The sequence below is a fragment of the Dysidea avara genome, chromosome 3 (genome assembly GCF_963678975.1).
Source record: "Dysidea avara chromosome 3, odDysAvar1.4, whole genome shotgun sequence".
NCBI classification, from domain to species: domain Eukaryota; kingdom Metazoa; phylum Porifera; class Demospongiae; order Dictyoceratida; family Dysideidae; genus Dysidea; species Dysidea avara.
This window is the reverse complement of record NC_089274.1, coordinates 17,008,777-17,025,617: the sequence shown is the minus strand read 5'-3', so window position 1 is coordinate 17,025,617 and position 16,841 is coordinate 17,008,777. Positions and strand designations below refer to the sequence as shown.

The following is a 16,841-nucleotide window of genomic DNA, read 5'->3' as shown; positions in this document are numbered from 1 at the left end:
TATCTTAAATATGGGCCTCAACAAATTATCTTAAATATGGGCCTCAACAAGTTATCTCATTGGATTGCTGTCTCACACATGGTTTTCCATCTCACGCATTGCTTTCACTTCAAACTTCTTGGAAAAACACTAAACAGTGCTCTAATGGCTGAAGTAGTCCATAACTGAAAATAGCCAAAGCCGGAAAGTTGCGAATTTTGCAATTTTTACAGGAATTTTTCTACTAAGACGAGACCTCACGCATAAGTAAGCAAATCTCACTCATTTTAACCTCACGTCTCACTCCTAGTGCACTTTACAGGTTGAGGTCTCTGCAAGGGTCTCTGTCATACGAGGGCTCGTCATCATAAAATGTCGATACAATGTCAGGATAGCATCACGTGATAGGAAACCATACAACTAAGTAGCTACGGCATGATGATATTAACAGACCGCAGATTATAACAGTTAAGGAAATGTCTTCATCTCGCAGCTTGTCACCGTCACCGTCACCTTCACCGTCACGACCTCACCGAAAGTTCAAATCCGATGCAGCTGCTGACAAGGCACTTAAGCAGATATCTACGATTGAGATACTGGAACAGATAAACTTATTCGAAACCGTATTGCAGTTGTACTCGATTGGTGCACTAACGCGGCTGGAGAATGAAAAACTTCAGAACAACTATAACACTGAGCTCACCAGAAAGAGTTTACTAGTAACTAGCATAATCCCTGGCAAGGGCTGCTACAAAGGAATGCGGTATTTGAGGCGAGCTCTAAAGAAAACTGGACAATGCGTACTCTTAGACAAACTTGACAAGGCTTACGAAGACGCCGTAGATGTGCTAATCGCCGAGAACCTTCACTTAATTGAAATGGAGGATGAAGATGAGGATGATGATACGACCGGTAGATCTACCTCGTTAGGCGCTCAGGCTAGGATGGCCACCCACCTTTCTGTTAAACGTCGTAGCAGCAGTTTTGACTCTCCTGCACCACTAAAACAGCAGAATGGAGAACTGAATTCTCAAATGAGCCCCTCACATAGCCCAGATTTTCTGCTATATAGAGATACGTTGTGGAGAAGTAGGAATGGCAATGGAGTTGTGGTTACAAAAAAGACAAGTGTTGGTAGTGTTGCAACTGATATTAGCACTGATGATGAAGTTGATGGTGACGGGGCTAATGTTTTTGTGCTTGACAATGCGGAACATGAACGCTCACTTGAACAGTCCGTTGGAATAAACATACAGTTTTCTTTACCTTCTGACTATAGTGGTGTAAGCCTGCCACCCATTGTGGTAATGACGCCAGACGCTGCACCATCACGACCATTCTCACCATTCCGTGAAAGATCTGCTCACATTTCCCATAGAGTTAACCCTAGAAAGAAGTTTTCTGATCCAACTGTTGATACAACCTTTGTGAAGTCGCAATCTGAAGATTACCCCAGTCCAGTTTCTCCATGTTTTACCAAGGTGCGGTCTATTAGTTTTGAATCAAATCAACAGCATCAGACTAACGGTAGCCTTCAAGATGGATTAAATAATTATATCGATAAAGTTAGTCGTGTTTGTATGTTTAAGTCATTGTAAATGCATACATTGTTAGCCTAAGGAGCTGAAATCAAGACAAAGTGTTGATCAGATAAAATCTGACTGTCTGATACTGAAGATTGTGATCGTTGGGGACTCCAGTACTGGCAAGACATCACTGCTCAATCAATACATTTATGATAAGTTTTCTATCGCATATCGACCAACTGTGAGTTTCTCTACTTAGATTTGTAGCTATCCCTTAGTTTGTGAATTACATACAGATTCCGCTTGATTTCCATTCAACAGAATTAACTTGTTACGACACAAAATACAAGTTACACCTATGGGACACTGCAGGTAACTAGTTGTGTATGTATGTGTTTTCAAGTACAGTTGGAATTTCCCACATTATGTTAAATCACTTTGAGACACAGAATGTTAGGTACATTTCACAGTATGATAGTGCTGTATATTAGGAATCATGAAGATTTGGGATTTTCTGGCCAAAAACGTCACTCCAAAACCAGCCTCACAATACCTTCATGGTGCCTTGGCAGTATAAGATTGTTTTTTTTTAAGCAGAATTTTCTACTAATTGACTGACTAACTAACTGCCTGATGCCTTCAGACAAGTGTAACTCAACAACCACTAAGGCTATGGGGCTGCTTTTTTCACTGTTAGACATCGCTTCAGCCTGACTGGTGCTTTTTGGCATACTGCAGTGTATATACAATGCACCCATCATGGACTTGCCTTTGTGTTGCTTTGCATCCCATTTCTTTTCACTGACGGGATAAGGTGTCGATTTGCTGTAGCACATACAACTTCTTCTCTGCTGACTATCATACATAACAAAAATTGATATTTTCTGTAGAATGACTGGACTAATTCTGGAAGTGTTTCTTGTACTGTTCTTTATCTGTAATGCTACATGTATAATGGGCTGAACATGGCTAAAAATGAAGTGTAATGGGACTTCGCTTTTCAGTAATAGCTAACTGATAGTTTGGGTGCACATTCAGATGCAAAATTAGCATGCCTGACATCATTCTCCCTTTTGATGCAGTATGCACAGGTTCATTAGTCATAATTATATTATTTAAAAAGTAAACAAACAAGTAGAAGGAATTTTAAGGAATTTTTAGGAATTTTAAAGTTGATCAAAGTAGTGAAACAAGAAAATAGCTAACAAGGGAATTGCAGATATACTAGTGGATATTTGATCCCCAATTCAGGCTGAAGTACATATAGGGGTCCGCTAGTATATATCTGCAGGTATAGGAAACCTCTCTTGTTTCACTACTTTTTAGCTATTCCCTTGTTTCACTACTTTCAACTTTGAAATTCCTAAATTTTCCTTCTACTTGTATATTATAATGATTTTCAGCTTTCAGAGGTAGAAAAATGTCTGGAGGTAATATACGTGTACCAAAATCTTGTAATATGGACTCTATTATGTCCTTCATTAGGAGTGTCCTTTAAGAGAAGTTTTCTGTATTGTATATTTATACCAATAGGTCAAGAAAGATACAAGTCAATCACCAAGGTACCTTTGTAGCTTCCTATGTACATGATAGTAAGTTACTCAATACCATTAGGCTTATTACAGAGATGCAGTAGGCGCATTGGTGGTTTATGATGTCACTGATAAGAAGTCTATGGAACATTGTCTACAATGGAAGGAAGAAATTGACGATACTGTTTATCTGACTAATGGTGACCCCATTCCCGTTGTGTTAATAGCCAACAAGGTAAATGTCAATTCAGTGGGCTGTGTATCCACTCGTGTTACATGAGTTAGGTGGACCATGGACAGCTTGATGGAGAACAGTTCAGCAAGGACCATGGATTTATAGGATACTTTGAGACCTCTGCCAAGACAGGAAAGGGAATACAGGAAGCCATACATTTTATGGTAAAGAAGGTAAGTGTGTGGTTCAACACTTCCCAGCATTCCAAGAAGGACCACCTTAATGTCTATCTGGATGTTACTATATATGGTAATAAACAATTGGCTATTTTCACTGTACTGACAGTGTAAATTGTAGAGTCTTCTCTGATATATTTAATATGTACATGAAAATATAAGAGGGACAAGATTTGTTGGATTCTCATTTGACTAGTGTGATCACAGTTAAGCTAAACTGAAGTGCCAAAGTACACAATGCCAAAAGAATGCACTTGTTGACATAGATTCAGCATAGCCTAAGTAGGCCAATGAATTATTGGAAGTACTTTTACGTAAGCCATGTGTAAACATGGTTGATACTTGAGCAAGTTAATTTGGAGTTGATTTATAAAAGTCTAAACAACCAGAGTAGAACTTTAAGCCCTTCACTTTCATATTATAGCCAGCATTAATGACATTCTAGTAGCAGTTGGTAAATCTCCGTTGTTAGGATGGTTGGCTTCTGGATGATGCTATCTCATGCATTCATGAAATCAAGGATGCATAAACTTATCTACCATATTACCTTGAATTATGGCCTGGAATTTATTTCTATCAAGCCCATTTGCATGCAGTCATTACTCTCTACCCTGAAACCATGCTGCAAGTACAGTGGAACGAACCTCTTTACAGTGGACACTTTGTTACCCATAAATTTAGGCCTATATTTGCTATAATATTCCTCTTTCAGAGGTAACAATGAGTCAGGACCAAAATCTTTGTCCTTGTTATTGTTGTGTCGGGGAGTTTGTTAAGAGAAGTTCACTGTTGACTAAACAGAACCAGATGTTTGTACTGGATTGCCTGTTTACAGGTCTAAGTAGCTATAGTGGTCAGAGTTAGGTTTCACAGAGATCAAATTTTACATGGTGGTTGAAAATTATATTACTATTAGTGAATATATTATATTCATCAGTTTCCCTGACCATTTTGGGTTTGTTATGAATGCAGTGTATGTTAAAGGCTGCATGTTTTGTAATCAAAGTACTTGCATGGTCTCGTCCCCAGCTGCCCAAATATTCGATCATGCAAAGGTCGTCTGGTGACTTTGGTCCACTTTCTTGGCCCTTGAGGAATATTGCTACAAACGTACTTGTTGTACTTATTCATGCTTACATTCAAATGAATAAACTTTCCAACTGTTAAAAGGAGTGTTCCTTTATAAAAACTTGCTGGAGTAACTAACAAATGCCAATTGCAACTTGATGTATGAAGATCTTAAACAATAATAATCATCAACAAAGAAGAATTTTAGACAACTACTAAGCTAGTTTTTCAGGTATATACTTTATTATTATACACTTCCTGGGCCAAGAAGTTGGACTAATGTCTCCAGACGACCTTCACGTGATCGATCTCATATGTGGCTGGGGACAAGACTAATGCTTACATATATTATTATAGTACAGTTGCACTAAAGGTAGTACCATAGCCAGTGAGGTCCAACCGAGGCACAGTTATTACTAATTGAAATCTTCCCAAAAAAGTATGAATTACTTTTCCCACACAAAAAAAAAGAAACCAGCCTTGTTATACTTGACAGAATTACTTGGGCATTATCAAGCCCAAACATATATGTGACCCGCCAAGCAAAAGCCAACCATTTTCACACATTCCTCAAATTCTATTTTATTACATCTCTGTAATCTATAGTAACAAAAGAGTGGACAGCCCTAGTTTTAGCCTTTTATTATGAATGGTCTTGGAGTTATAACTCTAGACAGTTGGAACAATGATAAACTCGATTTGTACAGCAACAATATGAGAAACAAATTGTGACTGGATTTTGGAAAAACGATCCAAATCACACATTAGAAGTTTCGAGATTAACGGTTTTAAAGAATTCAAGTCAGCATAACTTGCCAAGGATAGCAAGCACACATATGAAAATTACACAAAAGATGCATCAATCTATTACCTTTCAGACCACTTCCAGTACTTGTAGCTGTTTGCAGAGTTTCATACCAAATAAGATAGAAAATCTGAGCAGTTGGACGAGTGAAGCAGTATCATGAGTGCTCACAAAGGGATGGGGGGTGGCGGGGAGGGCAAGAGATAGATTTCAAAATGGAGGCAGACCACGATTGGAGTCCAGACATGAGATTACAGGGCTGTGCTGGCTCCTTAGCGGCTGATATGTAACAAAATCAACAGAAAAAAAACATCTGGCCAACATTATCAAGCTATCCACCAGTATATCACTGATTCTTGCCAAGCCAGACCCTTCACAAGGCCAGATACTGCCATTCAAGATCTCTACACCACCCAGAAAAGATGTGTGTTAAAAAAACCAGCCTCGAGTAGTTTGAGTAGTACTGAGTATCAAAACTAGTAGTACGATAGTGTGGCTATCCACTGGTAGTCTTAGTTTTGATTTTGCCTGATGTGCGATTTGGATCGGTTTTGTAAAACCTGGTCACAATTACAGGCGCTTAGATAATCGATCATAACTCACGATTAAAACAAGCTACAAAGATGCTGCCATTCAAGATCTCTACACCACCCAGAAAAGATGTGTGTTAAAAAACCAGCCTTGAGTAGTTTGAGTAGTACTGAGTATCAAAACTAGTAGTACGATAGTGTGGCTATCCACTGGTAGTCTTAGTTTTGATTTTGCCTGATGTGCGATTTGGATCGGTTTTGTAAAACCTGGTCACAATTACAGGCGCTTAGATAATCGATCATAACTCACGATTAAAACAAGCTACAAAGATGGGACTTGGCTCAATCTGTGCACCATGAACTGGGAAATCAAGCATGGTATAGTGCTTTCCCTGTACTCCTTCGTGTTGACAAAGAAGAAGGCCATTCCAACTAAGAAATGATGACGGTGGATGTCGTTTTCCGCATCGTAAACAAATGCCCATAACTCGCGTATCCTTTTGCTGTGCAAACACGAAATGAATATTTTCTTACTCTCCATAAACAGGCAAATCCAATGATGTATAGTTATTATTAATTTGAGCCTAATTTCAGTGTGTACAAATGCGATTAAAGCGTGCATAAATTTTTCATGTAGCATGGATAAGTGTATTTCAATACAGTGTTATGGCAAATTATAATTTTGCAAAACGTCTGGTTTTCGCTCAGTGGGTCACATATTCATAATGGATACTTACAATAAGTTTTAAGAGAATGTTCTACTGACAATCTACTAACTGATGCCTGTAACTCAATATATGGAAAGTGTATTTAGAATTATAGGGATCATAGCAGTGAAGCAAAGAAAGTTGCAGCTGTTAAATATTTTGAATCTGAACTATATTTTAGGTGGCATATAGCAGCCTTCTCTTTTTCCTAGAGATTTCTTGGTAGATACACGCTTTCAAATAATCAATTATGCTTGTCTTCAAGGTTATAACAGGTGCTTATCTGACAAGCATATACGTACCATTAGTAGTTCACTCAGTTCAGTTTTGTCAGGTAATTGTCCGGCTGTTTGATCATAAATAAGTAGCATTGGTAGAGACCATACAGTTTGTGAAGTCTCATCTACAGTTATGCATGTTAGTCTGGGGCTTGTACAAAGTATACCATGGTTAGATTGTGGCACCCCACTTTGTGTGACTTCCACATAAGTAGCAGGTACTCTATGCATTCATCTACTATTAATTTGCTGTAAATTCTTGGAAAGAGACCAATTGTGTAGGTCCCCCTTGTTTTCAAAAACTTGAGCAGGATTTTTGTGGAGATTAAAAAACAAATCAGTGTATAATTCTAAATTGTTTGCTTTCTGAATGAGGCTCTTCCCAACAAGTCTCCCACTCTTGCATATCCATGCATTGTGTATTGCACCAAGTGACACCACAATCTTACTCTGCCTAGTGGAAATACTACTTACCAGCTGATACCATCATATGTGAAAAGGGAAACATCCATCATATGTTGAAAAGGGAAACATAGGCACACATATCCAGATGGCTTCCATCATTAAGAGTAATTACCATAATAACTTGTTGTCATGCCAAAGTGGAAACCCGTGAATATAAAATTATGGAGCAGAAAATTAATACTGAATGTGCAACTGTCATATGTGGTGTGACTGGTCATTAGGAAATACACACTGAAAGTAATTTCAACTCACAACAACTAGTATATATTGCTTTTTATGATACCAATCTTAATATGAGCTTACTTATAGATGTTCAACAAGATAGCTGCTATTGAGTTGCACTTGTCTGAAGGGAATAGTAAGTCAGTCAATCAGTCAGTCACTCAGTAGAAAATTCTGCTAAATGAAAAATATTTAAAATTCCATAGCAACCTATTGAAAGTGTTTGAGCTTGATTATACCACTAACCAATATTGCACGCAAAGGTGCCATAAAGGTATCAGTATAACACTGTTGTTTTGTGAATGTAGCGATTAATTAATTTTGCTTTGTGTTAATATGTATGTGTATACCTCACTAGTTAAACATATACAGTGGTGGGCACAATATGGACCATATAATATTGCACAAATGTGCTACTAGCTAGTTGAGAAACTAATACAGTCCTCCTGCTATTTTTGGCTTATTGAACAAATTTTGCAAGAAAGAAAGAATGCCTGAACAATGTTAGCAATCCAAGCTGCATTACCATCTGGTCAATTAATTGTTAATCAATAGTCAAACGAAGTCAAAGACATTATAAGACATGTAGAGTCTTTTGAGGATAGTGTAGTGCTGGACAATTCAATGTACCGTAAGCAGGGGAAGTTTAGTTTTTTTGCACAGTTTCAAAACAATTTGTGAAAGTTTTCCCACTGAAAGGAAATAATTTTACTACATGTTAATTACACAATTTTAAACAAAATTTTACCACAAATATTCTACTCCTAATAGTATTGATAAACCTTAACTGCGAAACTTTTGCCTAGTATGTGACATATTCCCCATTTACGGTAAGCACATTATTCACTGCTGTAACAGCAGAATTTACTGTGAGCACTCATAGAATGACTTTGTCTACTAATTAAAGATGAAGGATTAATATGTTGAATAATTGTATGTGTAATCATTTTTATGGTAACATTATTGACTACAGGGGGGAATTGTAGGCATTACAATACTTGTGTGGGTTGCAATCATTTAAAGTGTGTCTTCACTCTACAAAGTAAAAAGCACACTATAACTCTAAAGCAAACTTTTGGCTGTAAGGTTAGTTTTATAGAAGCCTAGGACAGTACAATAGTACTGTATAGTAGGGACCACCTTTGGCCCATGAAAAAACATCACTCAAAAACCAGTCTTACTTTCCCTGATGATGATGCAGCAGTATTGGTTAGGCCCAAACAAGCCTTCAGGTCAACCTGAAACAATATCAACAAGTTGCTATGATTTTTTTTTTAAATTATTAAATGGAATTTTCTACTAACTGACTGACTGACTGATGCATTTAGACAAGCGCAACTCAATAACAGCTTAGGCTATTGGCTTGATTATTTTACTGTTTGGCATCGCTTTGTCCCAAGAGGTGCCTTTTGGCATACCACAGTACATACAATGCATTCTTCATGGACTTACCAGTGTCCTCCTTTGTGTCCCATTCATTTTTGCAAACAGTGTAAAGTGTTGATTTGGCGGTAGCACTTGATGGCTTCTCTTCGTAATGGAAATTATCTGTATTTTTCATTGTGGCTACTTTGATTGCAGTGGTGCTATTCAAACAGTTCTTGATTCCCAATGCTGTATAACGGGTTGAACATAACTGACAAAGAAGCGTAATGGATACTTCACTTTTCAGACGATAATTGATAGCTAGGGCGTGTGGTGCCATTTCTTTCTTTTGATGCAGTATGCGTGGGTTCACCAGTCATAACAATTTTATTTTACAAAAAAAAAAAGTTAACAAACAAGTTCTGTTTCAGTACTTTTTATTGATGTGCTATGGTCCCTACTCTAGTTGAAAATTCCAAAAAAAATTGTGTGTGTACTTGTTTCCTATTAATGATCTTGAAGACCAATTAAAAGTTGGCATGACATTGTTTTCAACTATGGCCTAGATACAGTTGATTTGGTGGTAAAATTGCTTACGTAACCAATTTTTTTAAAAAAAATCACAGCTTGCAACAGTGAAACATGAGGTATAACGGGCTATTTAGACTGAAAAGTAAAATTCTGCCATTTACGTAGTAACCAGGGACAGCTAATGTTTGAACTTTAATTGCCATAAAACATCACTTATAAACCAGCCTCACTTTTTGTTCATGATGACTTGCACTGCATTCACACTTAATTACCTCGTACCATGTGCTGGCCTAGTCCAATAATTTATCTCAGTTTTTACTACAGTCTAAAACATGCACCGAACTTGAACTGGGCCAGCCCTCACATAACTGCCATACCAGCTCAGTTTAGTTTCAGTAGTTCTCTAGATGCAATATCAAAGAACAATTAAATTACTAAAAGAAACCCTGTATCACGTGAAATAATTCAACGTGAAATAATTCAACGCTTTGATGCAGGAGCCCACACAGTTTCTTATCAACCACATTGTATATAGTAAGGGTTCATTATGAACTCTTGATTGTAGTAAGGGATTAACAGCTGATAAAAGACATTAGCATCTCTAGAACACAATTGTGCTAATGCACACTCTGCCTTTCATTCTTACTAGCTGTTTACAGTTTCCTACTTGATGCCATTGTTCCAGGCTCCCATGATTTCATTATAGTGGTCTAAATAAGTGCCCATAAGCGGAATGTCACGTTGGTTTTTGCAGTGTGTAAACACAGCGCTGACCGTATTGGTTAGACATAATCAGGCCCAAACATGCCTTCACAGTGACTATAATGTTCTGGCAACTTACTTCAATTTTTTATTTTGTAGTAACCAACTAACTGATACCTTCAATCACTGATTATGGCAAACCCTATTCTTCACTGTCCATGATGTGCCTACGTTATGGACTTATCTTAGTTATTGTTGTGAAAAATTTCTTTCTCCACTACTGTGTAGGTGTCAATTCATGTGTAGCATGGTAATGGCTTCTTTGAGAATTGTCTGTAATTTGTACAATGAACTTCTCGTACTATTGTGTGCTTGTAACGCTGTTTAACAGGTGGAACATATTAACCACTTTGCTTTTCAGTAATTGTTAGTTAGGGTACTCATTCAGTCATGCACTAATCTGAAATAATTCTTTCCTTTGATGTGGTATGCACTAGTTCACCAGTAATAAATCATGTTGATAAACAAGTGCAGAGAAAACTAGTTGGTGTTATGCTACTTCTAAAAGCCAGGTACCCATGCAGTTAATGCTATCCTATTCTAGCTAAATAGGCAATTGTGACCGATTTTGGAAAGTCACCCTTATGGTATATGACACATTAAATATTTATTTCTGAAACACAGTATTATAAATTAAATTCCTACCCATTTAAGGGTAGAATAAACCACTGTAGATCACAGATTAATTACACCAAGAGTACATAATAAAATATTAATATTTTTATTATGTATTCTTGATTACACATAGAACTACCCCTTCATATGACTGAAGTAGGAATTAAATGTGCACTAGTAAAGCTGTAGGTATAGATGACCTCCCTTGTTTCATTGCTTTTATTTCTATGATCCCTACTCAGGTGTAAAATTTCTAACAATTTTGTTAGAATTATACTTGAAATAAATTACCCAGCATACGGTACCGCTCTAATGCAACGACATCTCGCAAGAGAGCAAGCAATTAAAAACTTACTAATTAAAGGACGTGGCACCCATTTTACTTGTGAGTATTTGGGATGAATACTCACAAACGAAACAGGTGCCACGCCCTTTAATTAGTGAGTTTTTTTAATCGCTTGCACTCTCACAGAACAATTTTGTGTTTGAGCGTACGTACCGTATAACTGAGTCCATGCATGTATTTGGGTTTGTATGGTTATTTCAATTACATAAAGCAAATATTCATCAGTTGCCACTATTTTGGCCAAAATAACAGCAGTCAAGACTATTCCATTTACTGGCTACTGACTTGAAATAATATTACTATTTACCCAATGTAATGAGCTAAATTCAAAGAATACAACACCACGTAAAAGTTGTACATGAAGGCGAGTTACATTCTATTGTGGAAAACAACAAGTGTTATAGCTAAAACTTGAAAATTACCCTCTTACACTGAAGCCTATAAAGACAATGATTTAATTATTGCAAGAAGCCATTGACCACTTTACATATTTTTGTTATTGACTTACTAGCTAAATATCTTAATTACATCAATATGTAGTTCAACTGACATGTAGACAGATGTTGTGTAATAAATAATAGATTTACAGTGGATGATAAACTGAACACCTTGGTAACCATACTGCCAATGATCACAGGAATATAAATAAAGTTTAGCATAATTGTAGAGGAACGGACATTACTTCAGATGAACTCTTTCAAACAATATACATTTTCAGATACCTGCATATTAATGTCTTCCTTTAACCATTGACTGTATTGGTGTTCCTGCTTGCTGTTTTTTTTTTTGTTTTTTTCTTCCTGTTCTAAAGTTCCATAGTTTGTCAGTTATGAATATTAAAACTTCTCAACACTTCGAATCGTTTTTCTCTTCTCTTTCATCCAAAGTACTTAGCATTACTCCCTGTCTTTCTTGCAATCAAATCCAGCATCCATAGGACATACTGTAGGGAATAAAGAGCAAGACCAGTGTACTGTTTTTAAATTAGAAAGAAAGCTAGCTTTCCATGACATAGTAGTTAAATGAGATGATGTGTCTAAATGTTCCGATACCAAGGAGTCATAGATACTGTGTACTATTGATGGAAAGAATAAAGGTGCAAGCTTTCTTAATCTTGAACATCAATGAATGATGTTACTTTCAAGTCATGAAGCAAATGTGACACAGCAGGTTTGTATGTGAACTGCACCGTAAAATACTGCAAATTATGCCATTCTAGTCATTTATGATCATGGTTCTTCTTTCACTTTATAGTGAATATCTCAATAGCAGAAGCACATTCCCTGCCAGAGCATTGACATCCAGATGCATTTTCATGAACAGCTCTCATTTCTCTTTTTGCTAGAATGAGAGATTTTCATAAATCAGTGTCACCACATTTGAATGACAATTCAAAATGGTATCAGCATCTAAATTTCCTATGCAAAATGCTTAAATCCAAGGCATGTGTATCTCTTTCCTCCTTGCTTGTGCTTATGCACTATATGATTATCTGTTGTAGGAGTCATGTTCTCTTGTGATATCAAGAATTTTCTATATGTTTCCAATTGCAACTATTGCAATGACTTATGGATTCCCATGCAGTCTGTTGGTTCCTTGTTTCTCAATAGTCTCAACCTCAGCTATATAGATTAATTGCCACAATGTGGTTCAGCTTTGAAATTTGAGATGTTTTTCAGGGCTGAATTCTCAATGAATATTGTTACCTTCTTCCTGTAGAATTACTAAGCAACAAATGAGTACCGTATGGAGGGAAACTTTGACGCTGTTAAAATTTGGCGAATGACCATGAATTTGCCAAATTTTCCCCATCCAAATATTTTGGTGGCGTAGCAAACCAAGCCTCAAACTAATCAATTTTCTACTTGACCAAGAGATAGTGGGCCAGTCATTACGCTAGAGCCAAGCCTGCCTCGACTACCCTAGCTAGTTACTGTACATGTGGTATCCTCAAACTTCATTCGAGGTGCACCTCGAAATGGGTGCGAGTCTCGCTACTTGTCGCATGGTGTGACAAGTAGCGAGTCGTACCATATTAAGTATGATATTCACTATTCCAGAGGGTGTAGATCTACTGTCTATATAGTATTACCTTTTAGTTGGTAGCTGACTCCAGGCGCCTAACCGCTGACTATGAGAGGCGTGGCACTCCGGTTCTCGCTTCAGGCACAGCGGATAGTGATCTAATTAATTCAATAGCGTGTGCGCTTTGCTAACAATTCACAAATTTTGTTTTGCCAACAGTGATATTTTGCCTGATTTGCCAACTTTTCCCCCCTCCAAAGTTTCCCTCCGTACGGTATAGCAAATCTGTATTTCTTGAGTCACAAAAAAAATGCAACTAAAAAATAAACCCTAAACCTGTTACTGCATTTGGATAGCAGTTATATTGTCAGTATTGGTGAGGTATAACCATTGACCAAGCCCAAAAGTGCCTTCAGTATGACTCAATAGGTTGCTATGAAAATTTTAAATTAGTGGAATTTTCTACTGACTAACTGACCGACTAATGCCTTCAGAGAAGTGTATGGCTATGGCTACAGGCTTACTGTTTGATGTCGCTTCAGCTTGACAGGTGCCTTTTGCCATGCCACTGTACATATATATATATATATGTACCACTCTGCGTGGGCAGTTCAAAGGCACCGCCCGAGCCATAATTTGTATATTGCACTGCTGCAGACCGCAGCGAGTGCATTATAACTTATGACGCACTGGTTGCGGTTTTGTAGACCACAACGAGTGCATTATAAGTTATAATGCACCGACCGCAGTGCAATATACAGATATTGCACTGACTGCGGTTTTGTGCAGCATAGCACAAGTGCCGGTGGCGAAGACCACTACGACACCTCACCTAATAGGTGGAAAGACACTTCACAGATCACTCGAATTCTTTTATAGCCTGACATGTAAAGGTCGATTGTGGGCCATAACGTCACCGTATAATGTTTACAAGTAGCCAATGGCGATCGAAAAAGCCAACGCGGGTGGCCACAACTCTAGTCTACATATATATATAAACGTACTTATACACCTTACTAGTCTGGTGCCATCTTAACCTGTAGTAGTCCACTTCGACAATGACTCAATAAAACAAACATATTCTAAATAATACTAACCTTTACGTTCAATTGTGGTAACCAGTTTTGTCATGCCACCAGATTTGAGTTTAGCCAGTGTGAATAGTAAGAATTATAGACTAGTATCGTTTAGTAGTTAGGTTTTGTTTACTTAAACCGTCTATTTAGCTGCTTTTTTCGCTCAAGAGAATCACTATGGCAATTAGTCTGGTGCTTAGTCTGTATGGCATGCTGAGCACTACATGATGAGAGTCGAACAGCGAATGCAGGTTAGTGATATAACCCATAGCGTACTAGCTTATACAACATCTCAGGTGGCTGCAGTACTGCAGGGGGAACGTCATCGCAACGTTCGGCTTGGTTACCCACAATCGATGTTAGAAACCTGGCCTTTATAAGTGTTACAGCTGTCATGTGAGACTCTCCCCACCTATTAGGTGAGTGGTACATAACAGTTATACAACGTGCACTCGTGGCCGTTGTATAACTATATAATATATATGTACAATGCACTCATTCTTGTCCCCTTTGTGTCCCATTTATCTTCACTGACAGTTCAAGGTGTCAATTTACAGTAGTGCTGACTGATTGACTGACTGACTGACTGCCTTCAGATGATTTAGGGCTTTATGATCCTTAAAATTCCTATTTTTTCCTTATACTTGTATACCAAGTCCTAATATAAATCTATTGCAAAAAGTCAAACAAAACTGTTGCCAATGTTAATCAAGTCTTTTCTTAAACGAAAATACTGTGGATGACTGTACTATACTATGGAACATGTTACATTAGTAATTTGTTACCCTCAACTCAACAGGCAACCTTTTATCAATAGCTCCTTTGCATTACCTGCTGTGCATGATCACCCACAATGGGTTATAGAAATGCTTTTATAGAGCAATCACGTCTCGATAAAGCTTACTGCAAATCAGAATAGCAAATATTGTTGTGATGCGAGTATAATTAATATAACACATAAAACATGACCAATTCCATTATGTATGTTTACAGACAAGATAAAATGGCAGGTTAAAGTGAATGGGGATCTCAAATGCAAAAGCAAAATTATTTCCAGACCAAAATGGCACAGCTGTGTGCAGCCTATATTTTATTGATGTTAGCATCATTGAAGCCATTTTTGGTTACCACCTTTGCTTTGAAGACAAACACAACTTCTAACTTAGAAGTGTGCTCTGATAAATTTGGTCGAGTGCACGTCTAGGCCAGCTATTTAATATGCATAAAATAGAATTAGGTATTACTTTCATAAGAAATTTAGTAAATATAGATCATTCTAGGGTGATTGTGCAGGTATCCTGTGTAATGCTAGCCCAGCTGTTTATCGTCGTTTGCTATGCAAGTTCTATGACCCCTAATCAAACTTAATTTTTCTTATATTTGTGGTCTATAATTTTCTGTATCGTGCTAAGTAGATAAGCACTATGCAAAGATGGTGTCGGGTCTGATAATGTCCACAGTATTTAACCAATGGGTGCTCATTTTTCCAGGAATACCAATGCTTCACCAGAAAGTAATTATCACGAGTCTATTGGAAGTACAGTACATCATAGCCACATTGTAAAATGCTTTTAGTGAGTAGAAAATCCTGCCCAAAGTCAATTATTATTGTTAACCCAAGTTGAATGTCCCAAAATAAGTAACATTGCATCCTATCCTGGGCCAACCCGTGCTGGCCTTGTTGTGCCGGGCTAGGCCTGGCTTGGCATGGCACGAATAATTCACACTGCCAATTATTTCAAACTGTGCCATGCTGTACTCAAGTCAGATAATAGTGCAAAGAGTGTTAGGGAAGCATTGCATGATCTTATAATAGTTTTATATATCTGTTATTAGTATATTGTGCAGTGCAAAACATCAATAATATTAACTGAGATGGAAAACAAAACATTTTTGTGAAATACAGTACTCTACAGCATTTTTCTCTCACAGGTTCATCAGCTGACCCGTACTCATCAAGAACCTGTGGTACAGACTTTGAATAGGAACCGCACAAGTATTAAGCTTCGCGACACTGGCCATGAAAGATCATCAAAGTGTTGTTAAAACTTGCAATGAATTATACATATTATGAATTGTACATATTATTATGATGGTATAAATATTGTTTGTGTGTGTTTTAGTACACAAAACATGTTCACTCTATCAAGGGGCTTTATCTCTAGACCCTGCTGCAGAGGTTCTATATATACCTACTTATGTATGTACCTTTTCAGTTTTGAAATACCAGATTGGGTGGGGGGAGGGGTTGATGCAGCTAACATAGTGCTCTTCAAACCAATGCCTACCTTTTGTAACAATTTTAAGACCGGGAGTCCTAGCACTTTTGCTGTAGAGTCTTAATAAAATAGATTTAAGAAGAGATAACAAAGGGAATATGAACAGAAGTTAGAGACATTGAATGAACATTCTCATTTCACACCATTGATTTTACTATTGCTAAACTATGGGATTCAAATGTACAAGAGATTGACCAACCTACTGAACAGGGGCGGATCCAGACTTATGGAAAGGGGGGTCAAAAATGAACTCTGAGACACTACATTGTCTGGTTTGGTAAAGTGAGACCAAAAAAAATGGTCACGGCTAGCTGAAAAT

The 16,841-nt window shown here is 37.5% G+C and overlaps 1 protein-coding gene across 2 annotated transcripts; it reads left to right on the top strand.

The window, feature by feature from the left end:
* Nucleotides 1-395: 395 nt before the first annotated feature.
* On the top strand, nucleotides 396-16,388 carry LOC136249790 (uncharacterized). 2 transcript variants are annotated; one of them, XM_066041914.1, is made up of 7 exons: nucleotides 396-1,544; nucleotides 1,594-1,746; nucleotides 1,802-1,877; nucleotides 3,039-3,067; nucleotides 3,120-3,272; nucleotides 3,323-3,521; nucleotides 16,176-16,388. In XM_066041914.1, the coding sequence occupies exons 1-7, from the start codon at nucleotides 456-458 to the stop codon at nucleotides 16,226-16,228; spliced, it is 1,752 nt and encodes a 583-aa protein (XP_065897986.1). In that variant the 5' UTR covers nucleotides 396-455; the 3' UTR covers nucleotides 16,229-16,388. The 2 variants fall into 2 exon arrangements, with proteins under 2 accessions (XP_065897986.1, XP_065897987.1); XM_066041915.1 differs by having other exon boundaries at nucleotides 399-1,544; nucleotides 3,323-3,445.
* Nucleotides 16,389-16,841: the final 453 nt, after the last annotated feature.

What these genes read in the sequence shown, in the direction of transcription:
- LOC136249790 (XM_066041914.1), top strand. Translation starts at nt 456, where the DNA reads ATGTCTTCATCTCGCAGCTTGTCACCGTCACCGTCACCTTCACCGTCA. An exon ending in TAAATAATTATATCGATAAA is followed by an intron (nt 1,545 to 1,593) that starts GTTAGTCGTGTT and finishes ATACATTGTTAG; the next exon opens with CCTAAGGAGCTGAAATCAAG. An exon ending in CTATCGCATATCGACCAACT is followed by an intron (nt 1,747 to 1,801) that starts GTGAGTTTCTCT and finishes AATTACATACAG; the next exon opens with ATTCCGCTTGATTTCCATTC.